This window comes from Gobio gobio, assembly GCF_949357685.1.
Source record: "Gobio gobio genome assembly, chromosome: 4".
In the NCBI taxonomy this organism is placed as follows: Eukaryota; Metazoa; Chordata; class Actinopteri; order Cypriniformes; family Gobionidae; genus Gobio; species Gobio gobio.
Genome location: NC_137100.1, coordinates 925,274 through 945,493, shown reverse-complemented (window position 1 = coordinate 945,493; position 20,220 = coordinate 925,274). Strand labels below are relative to the sequence as shown.

The 20,220-nt window shown below is 45.9% G+C and overlaps 1 protein-coding gene across 1 annotated transcript in view; it reads right to left on the bottom strand.

Moving 5' to 3' along the window:
- The window catches only part of dcc (DCC netrin 1 receptor), a gene marked incomplete at both ends in the record, with an annotated part of 180,812 nt that overhangs the window by 20,512 nt on the left and 140,080 nt on the right, over positions 1 to 20,220 (bottom strand). Inside the window, 6 exons of the mRNA XM_079814224.1 lie at positions 4,274 to 4,483; positions 5,737 to 5,889; positions 11,013 to 11,129; positions 13,367 to 13,590; positions 15,432 to 15,594; positions 16,882 to 16,947. Coding sequence (XP_079670350.1) covers positions 4,274 to 4,483; positions 5,737 to 5,889; positions 11,013 to 11,129; positions 13,367 to 13,590; positions 15,432 to 15,594; positions 16,882 to 16,947 — 933 coding nt within the window. The remainder of the gene's footprint in view (positions 1 to 4,273; positions 4,484 to 5,736; positions 5,890 to 11,012; positions 11,130 to 13,366; positions 13,591 to 15,431; positions 15,595 to 16,881; positions 16,948 to 20,220) is intronic.

Here is a 20,220-nt window from a genome sequence, read left to right as displayed (position 1 = left end):
ACACCGTGATGACACACACCGTGATGACACACACCGAGATAACGCACACCGAGATAACGCACACCGAGATAACACACACCGAGATAACGCACACCGAGATGACACACACCGTGATAACACACACCGAGATAACGCACACCGAGATAACACACACCATGATAACACACACCGTGATGACACACACCGAGATAACGCACACCGTGATAACGCACACCATGATAACACACACCGTGATAACACACACCGTGATGACACACACCGTGATGACACACACCGTGATGACACACACCGTGATAACACACACCGAGATAACACACACCGTGATGACACACACCGAGATAACGCACACCGTGATAACGCACACCATGATAACACACACCGTGATGACACACACAGAGATAACGCACACCGAGATAACGCACACCGAGATAACGCACACCGAGATAACGCACACCGAGATAACACACACCGTGATGACACACACTGAGATAACACACACCGAGATAACGCACACCGTGATAACACACACCGTGATGACACACACCGAGATAACACACACCGAGATAACACACACCGAGATAACACACACCGAGATAACGCACACCGAGATAACGCACACCGAGATAACACACACCGAGATAACACACACCGAGATAACACACACCGTGATGACACACACTGAGATAACACACACCGAGATAACACACACCGAGATAACGCACACCGTGATAACGCACACCATGATAACACACACCGAGATAACGCACACCGAGATAACGCACACCGAGATAACGCACACAGAGATAACACACACCGAGATGACACACACCGTGATGACACACACCGAGATAACACACACCGAGATAACGCACACCGAGATAACACACACCGAGATAACGCACACCGAGATAACACACACCGAGATAACACACACCGAGATAACACACACCGAGATAACACACACCGAGATAACACACACCGTGATGACACACACCGAGATAACACACACCGAGATAACACACACCGAGATAACACACACCGAGATAACGCACACCGAGATAACGCACACCGAGATAACGCACACCGAGATAACACACACCGAGATAACACACACCGTGATGACACACACCGAGATAACGCACACCGAGATAACGCACACCGTGATAACGCACACCATGATAACACACACCGTGATGACACACACCGTGATGACACACACCGTGATGACACACACCGAGATAACGCACACCGAGATAACGCACACCATGATAACACACACCGTGATGACACACACCGAGATAACGCACACGAGATAACGCACACCGTGATAACGCACACCATGATAACACACACCGAGATAACGCACACCGAGATAACGCACACCGTGATAACACACACCGAGATAACGCACACCGAGATAACGCACACCGTGATAACGCACACCATGATAACACACACCGTGATGACACACACCGAGATAACGCACACGAGATAACGCACACCGTGATAACGCACACCATGATAACACACACCGAGATAACACACACCGAGATAACGCACACCGAGATAACGCACACCATGATAACACACACCGAGATAACACACACCGAGATAACGCACACCGAGATAACGCACACCATGATAACACACACCGAGATAACACACACCGAGATAACACACACCGTGATAACGCACACCGAGATAACGCACACCGAGATAACACACACCGAGATAACACACACCGTGATGACACACACCGAGATAACGCACACCGAGATAACACACACCGAGATAACACACACCGAGATAACACACACCGTGACAGACAGATGGACGGATGGACAGACGGACAGACTAACGGATGGACAGACAGACAGACAGACAGACAGACGGACAGACAGACAGACAGACAGACAGACAGACAGACAGACAGACAGACGGACAGACAGACGGACAGACAGACAGACAGACGGACAGAAAAAACGGATGGACAGACAGACAGACAGATGGACGGATGGACAGACGGACAGACAGACGGACAGACTAACGGATGGACAGACAGACAGACAGATGGACGGATGGACAGACAGATGGACAGACAGACAGACGGATGGACAGATGGACAGACGGACAGACAGACGGACAGACAAACGGATGGACAGACAGACATACATACATACAGACAGACAGACAGACAGACAGACGGACAGACAGATGAAAAACATCTGCAGACAGACAGACAGATGAAAAACATCTGCAGACAGACACACAGACAGACAGACAGACGGACAGACAGACGGACAGACAGACGGACAGACAGATGAAAAACATCTGCAGACAGACAGACAGATGAAAAACATCTGCAGACAGACACACAGACAGACAGACAGACGGACAAACGGATGGACAGACAGACAGACAGATGGACGGATGGACAGACAGACAGACAGATGGACGGATGGACAGACGGACAGACAGATGGACGGATGGACAGACGGACAGACTAACGGATGGACAGACAGACAGACAGACGGACAGACAGACGGACAGACAGACAGACAGACAGACAGACGGACAGAAAAAACGGATGGACAGACAGACAGACAGATGGACGGATGGACAGACGGACAGACAGACGGACAGACTAACGGATGGACAGACAGACAGACAGATGGACGGATGGACAGACAGATGGACAGACAGACAGACGGACAGATGGACAGACGGACAGACAGACGGACAGACAAACGGATGGACAGACAGACATACATAAGGACAGACAGACAGACAGACAGACAGACGGACAGACAGATGAAAAACATCTGCAGACAGACAGACAGATGAAAAACATCTGCAGACAGACACACAGACAGACAGACAGACGGACAGACAGACGGACAGACAGATGAAAAACATCTGCAGACAGACACACAGACAGACACACAGACGGACAGACAGACGGACAGACAGACGGACAGACAGACGGACAGACAGACAGGCGGACAGACAGACGGACAGACGGACAGACAGATGAAAAACATCTACAGACAGACAGACAGACAGACAGACAGGTGAAAAACATCTGCACACAGAGGCGTTCAGGACTGATCTACTGTCTCTCCAGTCGGACTCAGATTGTGTTTCTCTGCTGCTCGATGGATTTCAGAGAGAATCTTTTAATCAGATCCTGGAACGCTTCATCTGCTCTCCCAGCAGGACCCCATAAACGGCCGCTTGTGGAGAGCCTGAGCGGAAACACTGCCCATTCAGAGGCTATTCTCATGCTTAATGGAAAAGTGTCTGGAGCGAAGGGTGGTCGGAGCCACACATCCACAAAACGGTCTGAGCAAAACCAATTATATCCTAACTCCAGGGGAAACCAGCCTCCGCCTCTCTGCCTCCGCCTCTCTGCCTCCGCCTCTCTGCCTCCGCCTCTCTGCCTCCGCCTCTCTGCCTCCGCCTCTCTGCCTCCGCCTCTCTGCCTCCGCCTCTCTGCCTCCGCCTCTCTGCCTCCGCCTCTCTGCCTCCGCCTCTCTGCCTCCGCCTATCTGCCTCCGCCTGTCTGCCTCCGCCTCTCTGCCTCCGCCTCTCTGCCTCCGCCTCTCTGCCTCCGCCTCTCTGCCTCCGCCTCTCTGCCTCCGCCTCCGCCTCTCTGCCTCCGCCTGTCTGCCTCCGCCTCTCTGCCTCCGCCTCTCTGCCTCCGCCTCTCTGCCTCCGCCTCTCTGCCTCCGCCTCTCTGCCTCCGCCTCTCTGCCTCCGCCTCTCTGCCTCCGCCTCTCTGCCTCCGCCTCTCTGCCTCCGCCTCTCTGCCTCCGCCTCTCTGCCTAGCTGGATTGGGTGTGTGTGTGTGTGTGTGTGTGTGTGTGTGTGTGTGTGTGTGTGTGTGTGTGTGTGTGTGTGTGTGTGTGAGCCTGTAGGCCGTGTGTTTTCCAGAGGTTAGATCAGTTCATCTGAGACACAGATCATCAGTTCTGACCCCATCTCTGCCCTAATCCACATTTTCGTCTCGTTTTTATTTGTTGACGAAAATGACAGTTGATTTTCGTCATAGTTTTTGTCATCCAACACTAGTTTTTATTTAGTTATCGTCTCATTTTAGTCAGTGAAAAAAGGTTGTTAACGAAAATGATTCGTCAACGAAATGAACACAGCCTACATTTGTTCTTGTTTGTAAAGCGATTCACTCGCTATAACTTCCGTTCGTTCTGAAGATTCCAGCTTCTCTCTCATATGAACCAGCACACTAATATGAATCTGAATGATGGGGATTCACCTGTGATGGGGTTGTAGACCTTGGGTTCGATGGTGCCCATGGGTGGAGGCAGGAGTGGGTTGGTGAAGCTGCGCAGTGGGTGTGTGGGCCGCACGCAGGCGGTGGGGATGGTGCGACTGGGAATCTCCTCCGGCCCCGGTGGCTCCGACTGGGCTGTGGGAATCAGCGGCTGCTGCGGGGCCATTGGAGGGCCGCCCTCGGCCGCCATCGCTGAGAAACACACACAACAGCCCACTTTATGCAAATGAGAGGCAAAAACTCACCAGCTATTGATGTGATGCGTTTGACAGAGTTTGGGCGTGTTCAATGACTGTAGCTCAGGGTTGTGTTTTTCACACTGTGACCCAGACCTCCGGCTCTTGGAGTTCATCTGTGTCAGGGCACAAGTCTCTGGGAACTTCTCTTCCTCGGAGCCGCTGTTTGTGCTGCTCGCTAAGAGCCTCTAAGAAAACGTCATTTATTTCAATGAAGCAAACAGACTCGCAGCTGCTGCCAAAGAACCAAATCAAATCAATTTCTTCTGCTGCTAACAAACTCATTTAAAGCTCAGACAAAAACAGAGCGAGAGCTGATTTACTCAAGGACACCTCCATCTATAAACGGCACGGATAGAACAGCCGCTTGTGTTGCTGTGTTGTGACTGGTCAATCCTTCCTTTTCGAGCGTGATCATAGATATATCAATAGTAGATGCCTCATTCTACTGATCTGTGCAAGCGCTAATGAGGCATCTACGTATACATCTATGACCACGCTCGTATTTTGACCTCACTTAGCGGAAGTTATGTCTGAGCTCAGAGATGATCACGTTCGTCTGATAAGAGGTAAAATAATAGCATAAATACTGCTGGGTTTCTCTCAGAAGCTGATGGTTTGTCTAGATCAGACCCTTATTCATCATCTGGTGTCGTTTAAAGATGCACTGAAACTGTCATTTGGACCTTGAACCATTTGGGTCCCATTGAAGTCCATTATATGGAGAAAATCCTGGAATGTTTTCATCCAAAACCTTCATTTCTTTTCGACTGCAGAAAGACATGGACATCTTGGATGACATGGGGTGAGTAAACTATCAGCAAAAGTTTATTTAAAAGTGAACTAATCCTTTAAGTCAGTTTTTTTGTAATAAACAAGTGTTCTTTTAAGTCAGTGTTACTCCTTCACTGTAAAACAATGGTTTTCTGAAGACTTTTCCAAATCGTTATCCACACTGTAAAAAAAAAATCAGGTCTCCAATTAAAACATTTTCTAGTGAGCGATCACATCTAAATTTTTCAGTCGGCCAAATTGAATTTCTGTGAATTGATGCAATTTAATTCAATTAAAATTCAAGAAATTAAATTTGGCCAACTGAACATTTTAGATGTGATCGCTCACTAGAAAATGTTTTAATTGGAGACCTGATTTTTTTTTTACAGTGCAAGTATCCTCTAGAACAGGGTTCCTCAAACCCAGAAGCCTTACCGGCAGCGTAACCGCGGTCCACCGTGAGTGTGGAGAACGGCATCGGCCGCAGGGTGAACTTCGGGTGCGCGCTGAAGCCGCAGGTGGGCGAGGGCAGGATGCCCGGATACTGACTGCTCTCCAGTGTGGGCACTGGGATGGCACTGACCACCGCTGGAAAACAACACAAACACACACATCAAGACAGAAGATATGAATGCACTCACTGGGGTTCTCTATATCGAAACGCCTACATTGTAGTCTTGAGTTTTCTTCCGGGAACACGTCACAATATTCCTCATTATAATAATTCATACGCAGAATAAAGGGGCAGGGCTTGGTTGAGTTAGTTAGTAGTGTGTTAAAATCACAACACACTGATCCAACCGATCAATCAGAGCACATTGTGCTTTTCAGCCTCTGGGATTACATAATGTACATTCATTTTAATGCGTTACTTTACTCGTTACATGAAAAAGTAATCTGATTACATAATGCATGTTACTTGTAATGCGTTACTTTACTCGTTACATGAAAAAGTAATCTGATTATGTAATGTACGTTACTTGTAATGCGTTACTTTACTCGTTACATGAAAAAGTAATCTGATTACATAATGCACATTACTTGTAATGCGTTACTTTACTCGTTACATGAAAAAGTAATCTGATTATATAATGCACGTTATTTACTCGTTACATGAAAAAGTAATCTGATTATGTAATGTACGTTACTTGTAATGCGTTACTTTACTCGTTACATGAAAAAGTAATCTGATTACATAATGCACATTACTTGTAATGCGTTACTTTACTCGTTACATGAAAAAGTAATCTGATTATATAATGCACGTTATTTACTCGTTACATGAAAAAGTAATCTGATTATGTAATGTACGTTACTTGTAATGCGTTACTTTACTCGTTACATGAAAAAGTAATCTGATTACATAATGCACGTTATTTACTTGTTACATGAAAAAGTAATCTGATTATGTAATGTAAGTTACTTGTAATGTGTTACTTTACTCGTTACATGAAAAAGTAATCTGATTACATAATGCACGTTACTTGTAATGCGTTACTTTACTCGTTACATGAAAAAGTAATCTGATTACATAATGCACGTTATTTACTTGTTACATGAAAAAGTAATCTGATTATGTAATGTAAGTTACTTGAAATGCGTTACTTTACTCGTTACATGAAAAAGTAATCTGATTACATAATGCACGTTACTTGTAATGCGTTACTTTACTTGTTACAACAAAAAGTAATCTGATTACATAATGCACGTTATTTACTTGTTACATGAAAAAGTAATCTGATTATGTAATGTAAGTTACTTGTAATGCGTTACTTTACTCGTTACATGAAAAAGTAATCTGATTACATAATGCACGTTACTTGAAATGCGTTATTTTACTCGTTGCATGAAAAAGTAATCTGATTACATAATGCACGTTACTTGAAATGCGTTATTTTACTCGTTGCATGAAAAAGTAATCTGATTACATAATGCACGTTACTTGTAATGCGTTACTTGACTTGTTACAACAAAAAGTAATCTGATTACATAATGGACGTTAGTTTATATGCGTTACTCACACCACAGCTCATTTCAGATGATGTTTGAAAACTCATGATGTTTTTTCCCAGTTTAAAAACATTAATAGATCAGAGTCGATTTCAGAGTGGGGTTTTCTCAGAGAGGAGAGCTATGGTCTGAACATAATCAGAATGATCAGCTAATGAGAGTGAATCGACAGACCCTGGAAGACCGCAGGGAGCGTGAGCGTTTTCTACACAGACTGATTCGGGTTTCCACAGAGTTGTACCTCCATCAGATCTTTGAATCACATCCTCGTGTTCTGATATCAAAGACATGAAGATGGTTCTGTACATGACGGAAGCCTTTAAGGCTCCATATAGAATCCGTTCCTCTAAGAGTGTGCAGTTTATTTTAGAAGCCTCTGGTTTACTCGGGCGAGCCGCTGCTCTGATTCACTCCAATCATTAATCATGAATAAATATTTAAACACATACAAGGGGAAAAGTGTTTAGAATTCAGACCCTTGCAAGAGAAATGCAGGCCCCCATTAGTCTGTTTTAAACTCCTCTATAACGCCGATCCATTGAGCAGGAAACCGCAGAATCCCTACAGGAGCAGAAACTCGTTTAACAAACCCTGAACAAAACAACATCAGGATATGAGAGTGATGAGGATGAGCCACAGAAACCCACTGCAGCTTCACAGGAGCACAGCAATGCTGACCTTGAAAACCTCACAGAGAGAGAGAGAGAGAGAGAGAGAGAGAGAGAGAGAGAGAGAGAGAGAGAGAGAGAGAGAGAGAGAGAGAGAGAGAGAGAGAGAGAGAGAGAGAGAGAGAGAGAGAGAGAGAGAGAGAGAGAGACCGGACTGACAAATTGCCTGAAGTGTTGAGATTTCTATCTACTAAACTGCCCCAGACGAGCAACTGCTGATTGACTGCAAACTCTCTCTCTCTCTCTCTCTCTCTCTCTCTCTGTGTGTGTGTGTGTGTGTGTGTCTGTGTGAGAGGTTTTGCCTACATTGTCTGCATCCAAATGCTTCAGGATAGAAAAATGCTAAATAACCTGCATTGTGGTGAGCAGCTAACGTTCATAACATCATCTTGAAACTATCTATATATGCATTGTTACTCATTTACTCTGGCATGCACAACTATTAACTTCCCAAATCAATAGTCAAGGGTGGTCTGATCATGGTTTGGGTTCAGTCTAAAAGCAGATCAGAATCCAGCGTGAAATTCAACCGGACAACACGACGGGTCAACGACAGAAGAAGAAGGTCAGGAGGAACGTCCAGGAGCGAGGGAATCAAGAGGAGCGGCGGGAGGGAAAACCATATCCGCAGAGTGAGATTAAATCTGATGAGAACATGACCATATAAGGCAACAGAACATTAAACAGACATCAGCGATTGGCTGGTGCAGGGATGATGTCACATTCGCTCGAGACTTTCCTATGGAGTTTTATAATGGGCTTTTACAATTTATGCCTGTGGTAATCATACCTTGATGATACTTTTTGATATAACAGCGGTACTGTAATATTAATATATATATATATATCTACACTATACCGCCAGAAGTATTGAGCCGCCCAGAGCGGGGTCAGCGCATGCTGAGGGTCACAGAGCGGGGTCAGCGCATGCTGAGGGCCACAGAGCGGGGTCAGCGCATGCTGAGGGTCAAAGAGCGGGGTCAGCGCATGCTGAGGGTCACAGAGCGGGGTCAGCGCATGCTGAGGGCCACAGAGCGGGGTCAGCGCATGCTGAGGGTCAAAGAGCGGGGTCAGCGCATGCTGAGGGTCACAGAGCAGGGTCAGCTCATGCTGAGGGTCACAGAGCGGGGTCAGCACATGCTGAGGGTCACAGAGCGGGGTCAGCGCATGCTGAGGGTCACAGAGCGGGGTCAGCGCATGCTGAGGGTCGCAGAGCGGGGTCAGCACATGCTGAGGGTCACAGAGCGGGGTCAGCGCATGCTGAGGGTCACAGAGCGGGGTCAGCACATGCTGAGGGTCACAGAGCGGGGTCAGCGCATGCTGAGGGTCACAGAGCGGGGTCAGCGCATGCTGAGGGTCACAGAGCGGGGTCAGCACATGCTGAGGGTCACAGAGCGGGGTCAGCGCATGCTGAGGGTCACAGAGCGGGGTCAGCGCATGCTGAGGGTCACACAAATTCTGCAGAGTCAAGAGCTCCAGACCTCCAAACTTCTGTGGCCTTCAGATGAGCTCAAGAACAGTGTGTAGAGCTTCATGGAATGGGTTTCCATGGCCGAGCAGCTCATCCAAGCCTTACAGCACCAAGTGCAATGCAGAGCGTGGGATACAGTGGGGTAAAACGCGCCACCACTGGACTCTAACAACTCTGGGGTTGTTTTTCAGGGGTTAGTTCCAGTGAAAGGAACTCTTAATGCAAGGCATTTTGGACAATTTCATGCTCCCAACTTTGTGGGACCAGTTTGGGGACGGCCCCTTCCTGTCCCAGCATGACTGCTCCAGTGCTCAAAGCGTCTCCATAAAGACATGGATGAGGAGTTTGGTGTGGAGGAACTTGAGTCCTGACCTCAACCCGATAGAACAGCTTTGGGATGATTTAGAGCGGAGACTGAGAGCCAGGCCTTCTCGTCCAACATCACAAATGAAGAATCCCCATAAACACACTCCTAAACCTTGAGGAAAGAAGAGCTGAAGCTGTTAGAGCTGCAACTCCATATTAAACCCTACGGATTGAGAATGGGATGGCATTAAAGCTTTTGGGGAACACGCGTTAGAGGAACTTGCAGCGGTTCGTTCTCTCGCTCAGTTTGAACTCTTTCACTGATGATGACTCTCATATTCCCCTTCCTGTCAAAACTCCACTTCCACCCAGTGAATTTTCCCCAATCATTAATCCATGCGTTTGAAATCTCCTCTTTCCTGGTTTTCCCAGAGGACAGAGATGAAGCTTCTCTCATGCCGTTTGAGGAACAGGAAGGAGGAGCATAATGAAAGCGAGGTGAAGAATCCCGGCAGGAGGTCAAAGAGGAGACGCTCGCGGGACGGAATCAAACGCGTCTCCCGGGAGGAGGAAAGCAGCGGAGCGTCACATCCTGTCAAATGAAGAATCAGAGCCCATGACGCCCCAAACCACACAAAACAAGCCCTTATGAAAGGAATGACAGTGACACGCTAGTGTTCGGCTGCACTGAGAAACAATTCAATGCATTTACAGATTCACGTCCTATTGATTCTCCAGGAAATGCATCATGATTTAATAAATGTTGAGATATTTGTGCTGGAAATGCATGATTTTTCTTCAGTGTGTGTGCCTTCAGGCTGACGCTGGTCTGTCTGCTAGTTGATACGGGTAAACCGGATTAGCAAAGTTGGGTCAGACACACACAAAATCCCATTTCGCCTGCATGTGAATCACACAGTGCCCTTAGAAAAGGAACCTCTGCCTGTAATTTCATGGGTTTTTGTTGAGTTTCTCTTTCTGATATGCGTGTAAATCCATGATATAGTTATGAATAAGGTGTTGTTGTGTCTGATCATAATGGAAGAGCTCAGTATTCAGAACCAAAACACACACTAAAGACATGTCTATAACCAAAACATTTGTATAATCGCATTTTAAAGCGACAGCACATGATTATAATAAAACAGACTGGTGTGGACGCTAATATAGTTATAGATATTGTTACAGTTATTGTTATAGTATCATTATAGTCATGTATAGTCATTGTTATAGTTATAGGTGTGAACAGGTCTCACGTGTGTTGCTGGGCTGAGAGTCCATGGGAATCATCATCTTGGTGCGCGTCGGCCTGCGGGCGGCTAACGATCGCTCTAACGTGGAAATACTGCTGGAAGCTTCATCCCCATCTGCACCTGAAGATGAGATTGACATTACCTTCAGCTGGGATGCACACACACACACACACACGTCTGGTTCAATATCATTGTGGGTAAATTGGTCAAATTGAACATGGAGCCGCATTGAGATCTCCATATCTCTGGAAATGAACCATATAGGATCCTTAAAATGAACACGGCAAAAGAAACGTTTGCTAAGAACCAGAATGTTAAATCATATCGAGATATCTTTAATACTTCTGGAGTTACAGGCGAGCAAACTTGGGGAAAAGAACATTTATGGCACTCAGACTCACCTCTCAGCTCTATGCAATTGAGTTGATTGAAAAAAATTAGATACATTTCTAGTTTTAACATTATTTGTTCTTCTGATATTCCTCTTAAAAAGACAAAAGTATCAGCTCAGCTGTGTGAAAAGTGACCCACGTTTGATTTTTGACTGAGAATGTGTACAATTGACTCATGGAGCCGCTTTGAGATCCCAATATCTCTGGGATTGAACCATCGAGGGTCTTTAAAATGATGATACCAAAAGAAAAGTTTACTAAGAACCAGAATCTAGAAGGATATTCAGATATCTTTAATACTTCTGGAGATACAGGCGAGCAAACCTGGGGCAAAAAGTGCTTATCCCCCATGTTTGAGCGCTCAGCGTTGGCCTATAATCACACACAGATTGATAAAGTCAACAGATTCCACTAATAGATCTGCCAATCTCTGAGTGAGAATACAATAATGATGCTGCCATCTTTCTAAAGTCATGTTTACATGCCTGTGATTTGGCTCCAGATCTCAGATGAAAATGGTAATTTTGACCCTCCTCTACAAAACAGTGATTACTGTCAATATACATCTGTGACATTAAATATCATCACTATTTATGTTTTTTTTAGTATAGAAAAAATATAAAGAAAATCTAAAATTTGAGCCGGGGGAAGTTTCCAAAATTTGGTAGATTTAACACGGAATGACCCCTAATCACTGGTGATTTTCTGATCCATCGACTGCTAATTTCACAGTTACTAAACTCATTTGGCCTTATGCAGTGTGTAACTGGCCAAACACACACACACACACACACACACACACACGGTCACACACTTGATCTGCTGATCTCATGTGGCTTAAGCCACCCACAGATTGTAGATCTGAACACTATTGTATTTTTTCAGTATGTTCAAAACTGTGTGTGATAACAGAACTGTCAATCTCCCGCGACCTTCATGGAGCTCATGTCATCTCTCCCTCCGAAGACACTTATGTTGAGGATTTTAGTCTCAGAATCTCTGAATGTATTAACTTTGCAGCTCCTTTAAACACAAAGACTGTCTCTGGGATAATTAACGCCCCATGGAGAAATAGTAAATCCATTGTAAAATTAAGAAGAGAGGCAATGGAAGCGCACAAAGCTTACAGTTCACCGTGATATCTGTAAAACTGTTAAATAGTGCACTGAGGTCTGGCAGAAAAGCTTATTTTTCAAGTTTAATAGACCACTACAAAGACAACCCTAGATTCTTATTCTCAACTATCGATGGGCTACTTAATCCCTCAGCTCAAATATCATTAGAACTTCTCACAAGTGCAAAGTGCAATGAGTTTGCAGAATTTTGAAAAAAACATTGCCAGCACTTGCGCTACTAGTAAAGTCTCCAAATCCCCAGCTGGTCCTTTGCAATGTATTCCTGAGGCCCAGTACACTTACACAGGTCATCTAGCTGCTCTCTAGACCCATTACCCATTAAAACACTCAGAACTGCTTATTACCAGATATCCTGAATATCATTAATTAGTCCCTACAGCAAGGAGTTTTCCCACAAATTCTGCTGAAGAAAAGTAATCTTGATTCTTCTGTGCTCAGTAACTACACACCATCTCTAATCAACCAGTCCTGAAGTGAAAAAATAGTATTCATACACCTCAATAACGATCTCAATGCCAATACATTTAATGAGACATTTCAGTCTGGCTTCTGGGCAAACCACAGCCTTTATTAGGGTTCTAAACTATCTGCAAATTATTTGGGAAACTTAGCAATCCTGGTTCAGACAGGTGCCATCTTAGACTGGATCAGACCTGGGTCTGGGAATACTCTTACACTGGGCACCTACACCTCCAGGCGTTACATCATATCTTGTGGTGTTCCTCAAGGCTCAATGTTGGGTCCTCTTTTATTGTAACCTATACACACACACACTCTCACACACACACAGTTGAATCGATGAAGGCCTCCGGAGATCACATGGTCTCACCTGAGTGGCTGCTCTTGCTGCCCATCTGGCTCTCTGATTGGCTGTGGCTGACCGGCGCCATCTCCTGGCAGCTCTGGATGGGCGTCTCGCGGCCGGAGGGGGCGGAGCTCGAGGGCTTCTCCATGTTCTTCAGCTCCATCTCCTCATGGTGGATCCAGAGGTCAGGAGGTCGCAGGTCTTTCTGGCTGCCCTTCCGCTTCCCTGCGCTGTGTGTCGCACGTTTCCTACAGGGACGGAGAGACGGACGAGATATAGAGGAGTGAAGCTTCTTCTCCTGCACATGTGACCATCTGAGGCGTTCCTGCTGCACTATACAGGAGCTGGTCATATAATTAGAATATCATCAAAAAGTTGATTTATTTCACTAATTCCATTCAAAAAGTGAAACTTGTATATTATATTCATTAATTACACACAGACTGATATATTTCAAACGTTTATTTCTTTTAATTTTGATGATTATAACGGACAACTAAGGAAAATCCCAAATTCCGTCTCTCAGAAAATTAGAATATTGTGAAAAGGTTGAATATTGAAGACACACTCTAATCAGCTGATGAACTCAAAACACCTGCAAAGGCCTTTAAATGGTGTCTCAGTTTAGTTCTGTAGGCCACACAATCATGGGGAAGAAGCTGACCTGACAGCTGTCCAAAAGACGACCTTTGACCCCTTGCACAAGGAGGGCAAGACACAGAAGGTCATTGCAAAAGAGGCTGGCTGTTCTCAGAGCTCTGTGTCCAAGCACGTTAATAGAGAGGCGAAGGGAAGGAAAAGATGTGCTAGAAAAAAAGTGTTCAAGCAATAGGGATAACCGCACCCTGGAGAGGATTGTGGAATGAAACCCATTTAAAAATGTGGAGGAGATTCACAAAGAGTGGACTGGAGCTGGAGTCAGTGCTTCAAGAACCACTACACACAGACGTATGCAAGATGGTTTCAGCTGTCGCACTCTTGGCCAACAGACAGCGTCAGAAGCGTCTCGCCTGGGCTAAAGACAGACAGGAAAAAAAGTGCTCCAAAGTTATGTTCTCTGATGAAAGTAAATTTAGCATTTCCTTTGGAAATCAGGGTCCCAGAGTCTGGAGGAAGAGAGGAGAGACACACAATCCACACTGCTGGAGCTCCAGTGTAAAGTTTCCACAGTCAGTGATGGTTTGGGCTGCAGTGTAATGAATTAATATAATATACAAGTTTAAAGGGATAGTTCACCCAAAAATGAAAACGTGATGTTTTTCTGCTTACCCCTAAGGCATCCAAGATGTAGGTGTCTTCGTTTCTTCAGTAGAACACAAATGGAGATTTAACTCAACCGTTGCTGTGTGTCACTCATATAATGCTTGTCAATGGGGTCTAATTCTATATTAGAGTAAAAAAAAAACATGGACAGACAACTTCAAACTAAACTCGTGACGACACATTGATGTCTTAAGATACGAAACGATCGGTTTCTGAGAGAAACCCAACGGTATTTATGCTAATATATCACCTCATATCAGACGAACGCTTCAGCTCTGCAGACTGACATCACTTCCTGTGTGTGAGGTCAAAATTACAGCCGGGTTCTATACGAGGAATCTACATATATATCTATGACCCGGCCGGAATTTTGACCTCACTCACAGGAAGTGATGTCAGTCTGCAGAGCTGAAGCATTTGTCTGATATGAGGTGATATATTAGCATAAATACCGTTGGGTTTCTCTCAGAAACCGATCGTTTCGTATCTTAAGACATCAATGTGTCGTCACGAGTTTAGTTTGAAGTTGTCCGTCCATGTTTTTTTTACTCTAATAGAATTAGACCCCATTGACAAGCATTATATGAGTGACACACAGCAACGGTTGAGTTAAATCTCCATTTGTGTTCTACTGAAGAAACGAAGACACCTACATCTTGGATGCCTTAGGGGTAAGCAGAAAAACATCACATTTTGGTTTTTGGGTTTAACTTTTTGAATGGAATTAGTGAAATAAATCATCTTTTTGATGATATTCTAATGATATGACCAGCACCTGTATATTAATATCCAATAATGTGAATTGATTTGAGCGAGAGCAACTCACTTCCTCTGCTGAGCGGACGAGCGGCGGGTGCAGATCAGGGCGACGATCACCACGACGACCACGGTAACGGCTCCCACGGAAACCACGATGATGACCAGCAGGTTACTGTTCTTCTGCGGCGTCACGCTGCCGTGCGGCGGCCGCATCTGGCCAATGGGAGGCTCTGAGAGCACAACACATCAGAGGTGGACAAACTACACAACTCCAGTACTCCAGTGAAAGTAAAAGTACTACTGGTCAAATATTACTCTGTTACAAGTGAAAGTTGTTAAAAACTATTTTTACTTAAGTAAAAGTACAGAAGTACTTGCTTTTAAAAGTACTTAAGTATTAGAAGTAAAGTTCCTTTTTTATGTCAATGCATTATTTTATTATTGTTGCATTGTTGTATAAATGCCATGGTGGTTTAAGCCAATCAGTGATGCTCCATACGGCCACCTTAAACTAATTAAATACTTAAAAGGTACAAAGCTGCTGTCACTTTAAGGCAGAATGCACAAATCCAATACACTGATACACATCCGATATTCCCCCAACTGTTTACATTCACTTAAGACATAATCAACTTTGTTTACGTGAATACTTTCCAAAATGAAAATTGACATTTTGTGTGTGTTGGTCTGTTTAAGTGCGAAAAAAACACAAAAGAAAGCTCTATTCAGTGCTCGTGCTCATCTCAGAGGCACAAAAACCAGACTGAACTGAGCTCATTCATCAGGCTTTTCAGATTCATCCATACGTCTGTGCTTCTCTTTCTCCCAGACATTTACATTTTGCACAAAAAAAAACTATTAAAGAAGAAAAAAAAATCATCCACTGACTTGCAAAGCTGCTACAGAAATGACTTTTGACTTCGAGGATCTTGATAGAAATGTAGTGGAGTAAAAAGTACGATATTTGTCTTTCAAATGTAGTGAAGTTAAAGTAAAAGTTTCCCTAAAAAATAATACTTCAGTAAAGTACAGATACTCAAAAAGTGTCCTTAAGTAAATGTTCTTCGTTATGTCCAGCTCTGGTACACATCAACATATTTTTGTTCAACACAGAGAACAGGGATAGTTTAGTGTGATTACGGTTATAACTGATGATGTCATCACGCTTTATGACACGCGGTTGCGTTTGTGTTCGAGAGACGGACGACAGCTCGAGCTCGATGTTCCCGGGGGCGGGGTTATGCTAATGTTAGGGTAGTGATGTCACTAACCCATGAAGATTGCTTACTTTAATTTACTTTAATAATGTTTGCGGTGTTGAAATTGTGCGTTTTCCCTGGTATTTAAAGTCTTGGTGTCGGTTTATAAATATTAATGGTGGAACAGTCATTCTGACTCTTGATTTCATGTTGCAATAAAAGAGCAAACGTCAGGGAATATGTGTGTGACGTGTGTTAGTTGTTTCTGTGATGCACCATCTGAGCGTCGGAAAGCGAGTGTGTTTGTGCATCTCTTACCGTTCAGACTGCTCATGTCAATCGGGTTATTGTCCGAGGGCCAGTACGCGCTGTCTCCATGACGACCTGAGACCAGAGAGAGAAGCACTGAGATCACACACACACACACACACACACATCTACATAACAACAGATGCGGTTATTAAAACGATCGATCACTTTCACAGGGTCAGACCTCACCTGAAGTCATTCTTCCTCTCCAGTAAATGTAAAAACACGAACGAGGAAAGACTCTGTATTTTCCTCTATAATTAGGTCCCAAAATCCAGCACGCGTGTGTGTGTGTGTGTGTGTGAGTGTGTGTGTGTGTGTGTGTGTGAGTGTGTGTGTGAGTGAGTGAGTGAGTCTCAGTGTAATAACGGCGGACGAGGCTCTGAGGAGCGTTTGAGCTTCTGTACGGTGTAAGTGGAGCAGGACTCATGAGGACCCGTCAGACATCAATCTCAGCCCATGATTTATGAGTGCAGGAACACACACACACACACACACACACACACACACACACACACACACACACACACACACACACACACACACACACACACACACACACACACACACACTCCTCCTGTGTGTGTTGAAGAGAAACATCTGACCAGTCAGGGTGCCCATGCTGACCCCTCTCCACCGCCCAAAGGTGGGTTAGGACTGAAAGGATCTGCTGCTAACATCTTGGTGCCAGATACCACAGCACACCTTCAGGGGTCTAGAGGAGGCCATCAGAGACGGGTCATAATGTTATGCCTGATCGGTCTATATTCTGTTTCTGCCGCAGTTTGAGTGTTTCTCTCTGGATGTCAGTTAAAGGCCTGGAGGAGTTTCCTGCCTGAGGCTCGTCTTAATTAATGCTGAGAATCAAAGACACACACACTCTCTCATTAAAGATGTGCTGCGGCGACACACACCCTCCGCCGCCGCTTCTTATGACAACTCGGCTCTCAGAGACTCAACAAACCCCAAACCATCGGCCTTTCAGAAGAGAGACAATCACAGCCGCAGATTCATGAGCGACTGAAGGCCGTTTGTTTAAAGAGAACGAGAGATGAGATTAGAGCTGAGAGTTTCTGAGAAAGCAATTATTTGAGCTCTTTGTGACTTGTGACACACACACACGCACACTTACACGCGCACGCACACACACGCGCACACTTACACGCGCACGCACACACACACACACACATGCACACTTACACGCGCACGCACACACACACACACTTACACGCGCACGCACACACACACACACACGCACACTTACACGCGCACGCACACACACACACACTTACACGCGCACGCACACACACACGCACACTTACACGCGCACGCACACACACGCACACTTACACGCGCACGCACACACACACACACACACATGCACACTTACACGCGCACGCACACACACACACACACTTACACGCGCACGCACACACACACACACACATGCACACTTACACGCGCACGCACACACACACACACTTACACGCGCACGCACACACACACACACACGCACACTTACACGCGCACGCACACACACACACGCACACTTACACGCGCACGCACACACACACACATGCACACTTACACGCGCACACACACACACACTTACACGCGCACGCACACACACACACACACGCACACTTACACGCGCACACACATGCACACTTACACGCGCACGCACACACACACGCACACTTACACGCGTACGCACACACACACACACACATGCACACTTACACGCGCACGCTCACACACACACATGCACACTTACACGCGCACACACACACACGCACACTTACACGCGCACGCACACACACACACAAGCACACTTACACGCGCACACACATGCACACTTACACGCGCACGCACACGCACACTTACACGCGCACGCACACACACACACACACATGCACACTTACACGCGCACGCTCACACACACACACGCACACTTACACGCGCACGCTCACACACACACACTTACACGCGCACGCACACACACACACGCACACACACACACGCACACTTACACGCGCACGCACACACACACACACACACACACACACGCGCACTCTTACACGCGCACGCACATGCGCACACACACACACACACACGCGCGCGCTCACACACAAGCACACACACATACGCACACGCTCACACACACACAGACACACACACACTCACACACACACACACACACACACACACACACACACACACACACACACACACACACACGCACACACACACACGCACACACACTCACACACACCCGCGCACACACACACGCACGCGCTCACACACACGCACACACACACATTCGCACACGCTCGCACACACACACACACACACACACAGTCACACAAACAAACACACACAGACACAAACAAACACACACTCACACACACACACACACCCGCGCACGCACATGCGCACACACACACGCGCGCGCGCTCACACACAAGCACACATACGCACACGCTCACACACACACAGACACACACACGCACACACACACACAGCTGATGATGTTATTTCCTGACCCTCACATGAACCGCTGCACATCATCAGATTGAAATTGGAACATGATTCGCCCAATTTATATTTAGTATCAGTATTTTCATTGAGTGAACACGTCACATGACCTCAGGGGGCATTTCACCGCTAAACATGACGTTCCTCCTCAGAGTCTCGTTCTCCAGCACAATCATCCACACACTCTTACACCAGCACAATCATCCACACACTCTTACACCAGCACAATCATCCACACACTCTTACACCAGCACAATCATCCACACACTCTTACACCAGCACTCGTTCTCCAGCACAATCATCCACACACTCTTACACCAGCACTCGTTCTCCAGCACAATCATCCACACACTCTTACACCAGCACTCGTTCTCCAGCACAATCATCCACACACTCTTACACCAGCACTCGTTCTCCAGCACAATCATCCACACACTCTTACACCAGCACTCGTTCACCAGCACAATCATCCACACACTCTTACACCAGCACTCGTTCTCCAGCACAATCATCCACACACTCTTACACCAGCACTCGTTCTCCAGCACAATCATCTACACACTCTTACACCAGCACTCGTTCTCCAGCACAATCATCCACACACTCTTACACCAGCACTCGTTCTCCAGCACAATCATCCACACACTCTTACACCAGCACTCGTTCTCCAGCACAATCATCCACACACTCTTACACCAGCACTCGTTCTCCAGCACAATCATCTACACACTCTTACACCAGCACTCGTTCTCCAGCACAATCATCTACACACTCTTACACCAGCACTCGTTCACCAGCACAATCATCTACACA